Source organism: Fopius arisanus, unplaced genomic scaffold, assembly GCF_000806365.1.
Source record: "Fopius arisanus strain USDA-PBARC FA_bdor unplaced genomic scaffold, ASM80636v1 scaffold00080, whole genome shotgun sequence".
Classification (NCBI taxonomy): Eukaryota; Metazoa; Arthropoda; class Insecta; order Hymenoptera; family Braconidae; genus Fopius; species Fopius arisanus.
In genome coordinates, this window is record NW_011887819.1 from 226,369 (window position 1) to 230,924 (window position 4,556).

Genomic DNA, 4,556 nt, shown 5'->3' on the forward strand with positions numbered 1-4,556 from the left:
TTTCATTCCGACTTCCATTCCACGCTGTAGTATTCCAAGATTTACGCTCCACATTTTGTTTCGTTACTCACGTTTCACAGAACAACATACGAAACCGATATTTTTGTTCCGTTTGACAGTTTCATTCTAGATCCCTGATTATTATAGTTATTTTAAGCATATGCTCAAATCTATGCGTATATCTATACGTGATTCAAGTATATTTTTTCTCCTCATAGGTTTGTGAAGAATTTGGAATCATCCTATAATATCGCTCTATTAATTATTGTCGGAGTGAATATCTTGACAATAGTACTCACGGGAATGACAGTGAGTAGGCCTGATCATCAACCAGAATGGTTCACATTGTTCAAAGATTTAAAGTCATCATCTGTGGATATCATTTTAGGCTATCATTAAAAGATCTCAACCAAGCGAGATGATTAGGATGGCATTTATCAGCGCAGGCGGCTTCTGTCATCTATTTTGGATTAGCTGGTTGGGACATGCACTGGAAGTACAGAGCGAAAAAATCTTCATATCAGCGTCAGAATGAATACAAATTCATTATTTGAATCGTTACTTCATTGAACATCATCCATCGATTCAGTTTTCACAGCTAAATATTTTTTCATTTTAATTTCTAGTTATCAAAATCGATGGTATTGCCTGCCGCACCAATTGCAACTGATGCTGCTACCAATCATGATGAGAAGCTTAATACCGTGTCATTTGACGGCGGGCAAATTTTACATAATGTCCATGGAAAGTTTTGGAAAAGTAAGAGGACATTTTAAGATTTTAGAAGGAAAGATGGGAATATAATGACATTAAACAAGATGGGTTTTCAGACCTTGAAAATGATTATGTCTTCGTTCACAGTTTTGAACTCTATGCGATGAACGTAAGTCCATTGAAAATGACAATGTGAATTATATTATGAATATTTGAATAATTGAACGAATTTGCCTTGTAAGGAACTGACTTAATAAGGATAGTAAAACTATGTCAAGAATAAATTTAACCAAAATAACATGCGTAATACATTTATTACTGTGTACTATACGAAGTCAATCGTTCACACTACACGTAACTTAGTGGTTCGCCAAACGCCACTAGATGGCCAACAATTTCGGCAAGGGAAAATGCGAGGCAGAAGTATTAACAATGCTCTCGCGGCGCAATCAAGCCACTCGATCTCAGTGTACTGGACAGTGAATTTCGAGCAGCCTTGATTGCCCGTGGCGAAACTTTTTGGACGCGCTTAGCAAGTAGCATTTGCTACAGTTTATTCTCGAATTTGGGCACTCCATCTCAGTTGCCAATTTAATTAATTGCCAGTAGACTGTTGGCTTTAGTAGAGTCACTTGCAAGTAGCCGGTTAGCTCTAGTAAAGTCATTTGCAAGCAACCTGCTGGCTGTAGTAGAGTCAAAAATTAGTTTAATTGAAAAGAAAAAAAAAACAATGATTAATATTAGTTTGAATGGTGATGTGATTGTCATAGTTTTGTTTCTCATGCTTATTCTACCAGATTTACAAGGGATATAAGAGTAATAGTTGAAAAATATATCGCCCAGAAAATGACCATGCTCCAAATTGATTGCAATCTACCTTTGTGGTGAAATTTATTGCAATTACAATAGATTACACAACGAAGATTAGAACTATCGGTAAAAGTATATCTGAGCTACTTCTATTTCCAACTTATTCCGTTCTATAATTTGTCAAATTTGACGTATATCCTACAGTAAATAAACATTCTTAGTGTCCGAACTGAGCAACTATTAATGAATTTAACCACTTTGAATCATCTCGCTTATCTTGGTGGATTCTCATGTGGGCATACAGCCATCTCCCAATGCGCTTTTCCTTCAAAAAGCTGTTAATTTATAATTAACTATGCAATATTATGTGGTATTAATAAAAATTTAAGGCGCAGTGAGGCACTTTTTCAAAAAGGTTCAAGCCTCATCAGAACTTAGCATGATGCGACGGGGACACGATTGGTATGAACCCTACCAAAAGTCGGTCTGGACCGCTCTAAATTTTTCTTTCCTTTGTTTTTGCTGGTTATTATAATGAATAATAATTCAGAAAAATTGAAAATTAAATGAAGTGCGCTATTATACTATTACTAGAATATCAGTATGAATTTAGAAGTCAACTTGAGAATATATTGATTTATTTTGTTACAGCTCTAATTGGTTTTAGAACGAATTACTTCGGAACGAAATGATGACAGAGTTCTTAGCGGAATTTATTTCCGTAGTGAAAAGGTCCGTTGGAGACCTTTCTTCCAACAATTTGTATGAAGTGGTGAAATTGATCATGCCATGAAAGAACTGCTACAAGAGTTATTTACTAGTAGTTTTGAAAAACATTTCAGTCTAACGTTCACTATGGAAAGATGTCGTAGTTTCAATTATATGAGTTAGTCATTTGTCGAATAGTTTCAATAGTTTCAAAAACATAAACAGTTAAATAAACATTCAATCGATGTACAAGTCTTCCACTGTGTTTCTGTCGCATATTTTATAACTGACCATCGGTGTGCAGACAATCCTGAATAGGACAGAGAGGACACAAACATTTTGTCCTACATGATGTCGGACCCATACATGATCTTGAATGCACTATAGAAATGCAGGACCATGTTGTTTATATTGCTGTGTGCAATCGATTGAGAAAATTCTATTATTTGGAGGTAGAACATAGAAGTCAACTATTCACTTTTCACTAAATTTTTTTGTAAAATTATGTCAAGAATTATTGCCTTTACGTTTCTACTTGACGCACAATCCTATCCACCGTTTTCCTGTAACGTCACAAGCTGTGGAAAGCCATATAAATTTCCCGTTTTCCATTCCTCAGCGAGAGAAGACAGACAACAGCCCCGAACTGCTCAGTGGAGTGAGTACCTTAAATTTCCTTTATCTGTACCAGTGAGTATTCCCTCTAGTATGAAACCGCCTCAACGGTGAGCCATATTATTCGATAATTATTTTCCAGTTTCTTTACTACCAAGTAATTCCTTTCTTTCCGGTATTTTATTTCGTCTTCCACAAAAGTTAACCCCTAAATTCTGCCCTTTTGTAGTATTTTTAAATCATCCCGTTGTATTTTGTATCACGTGTACTGCAAGCCGACTACCCTTACTCCGCTCTCTAAATTATTAATAAAAGTCCAGGAGTGTATTTTTCGTTATGGGATTTTGATTTTCTTCCATTGTAAACCATCCGGTGTCAATTTTGAACCTATTTCCTTCAGTTTCAGGCCCTCCCGCGAATTAAAAGAATTTGCCCAGAATAGAATAATTTTGCTTTACGCTTGTTTATCTTCTTGTCTTGCTTGGTGTGCTCGTTCAAAATGGGCTGAATGGTTATGGCCCGGGGGACGCAGCGGCGATAATAATTCACCAGGCCAATACATTGCCGAAGGTCTTCAATGGTTTGTAAGTTTGGTAGGTTAAAATTCTGATGTTCTCTCGGGCGAATTTACATTGGATGGGGTTGATTGTCAGGCGATTGTTAGGTTGCCTTCCGCATGGAAATGATGCTGCTCGGGAGTCCTAGAGTAGATGATGATGACATCAATATAGGAGGCAGCAAAATTATAATCTCGAAGGAGGTTGTCCAGGTACCTTTGGAACGTGTGTGTAGCGTTGGAAAATCCGCGTTGGAGTGCGGTCAGTCCCTTCACATCCACGAAAGCTGATAGAGTTTCCTCGGCAATAGTGTTTTGACATAATAAGAGGCTTTCCGATGGCAATCTAAAGGATTTTTTCAAGCACAAAGCAAATGAAAATCTGGAAGCCTTCGAGAATTCCAACCGTGAGAGTGCTTCCGGCAATCTGCAGAGCTCAGTTTTCCTTTCTCGAACCTTGATTTAAAGATCGCATACCCTGGTGAAACTTTACTTTTTGGAACTTCTCTTTCTGGCTCTATCGAATTTCGTACTCTGACGCATCAAGTCCGACTGCTATCTAACGGGTGAGGGATTCTGGGAAAATCTCTTAGGAAAACAAAAATCATGAGTACATAGCGATAGCAAGTTTCAAGTTGTTTCAAGTTTTACCCGACCGCCGTGCGGAAATCGCGATGCGTCAGTCGCTGAACTTTGAAGAATTCATTAGTTGGGGGAACATTTCACTCGCATTTCGGGGGGAGATTAGGCTCTTACAGCCGAGGCCTTACCACCACTCATTGTCTTACACCTCCACGATGCGTCTAATACGATATTTTTAAATGACAACCAAGGTGCACAGAAATTAGTTGATTACTAATAAATAAAGATTAAAACGTACTTTTTTTCATTCTCAAACCACAACATATCTGTATACGTCATCATTTCATTGGAGTTACATACGATCGAGTGAAGATAAGGCTTAGGCTCAAATTTGAATGGGAAGGGATTCGCTAGTGGCTCTATGCTAATGGACCGAGAGTGACCTTCTGGTTTATTTTTGGCAATTAACACCAGGATTTATACGCTTAGCAGACGCATTCACATATACAAATAATAGGAGGATTCCACCGGGTACACGCTCCTCGGGCCACGATGAAAGAAGCATTTCCCT

General features: G+C 37.8%; 1 protein-coding gene across 1 annotated transcript in view; it reads left to right on the top strand.

Annotated features, from left to right (window-relative positions):
- The window catches only part of LOC105270196 (uncharacterized), a 22,170-nt gene extending 19,849 nt beyond the window's left edge, over positions 1-2,321 (top strand). Inside the window, exons 2-6 of the mRNA XM_011310980.1 lie at positions 219-309; positions 389-525; positions 627-759; positions 831-883; positions 2,176-2,321. Coding sequence (XP_011309282.1) covers positions 219-309; positions 389-525; positions 627-759; positions 831-881 — 412 coding nt within the window. The 3' untranslated portion in view covers positions 882-883; positions 2,176-2,321. The remainder of the gene's footprint in view (positions 1-218; positions 310-388; positions 526-626; positions 760-830; positions 884-2,175) is intronic.
- The last annotated feature ends 2,235 nt before the right edge of the window (positions 2,322-4,556 follow it).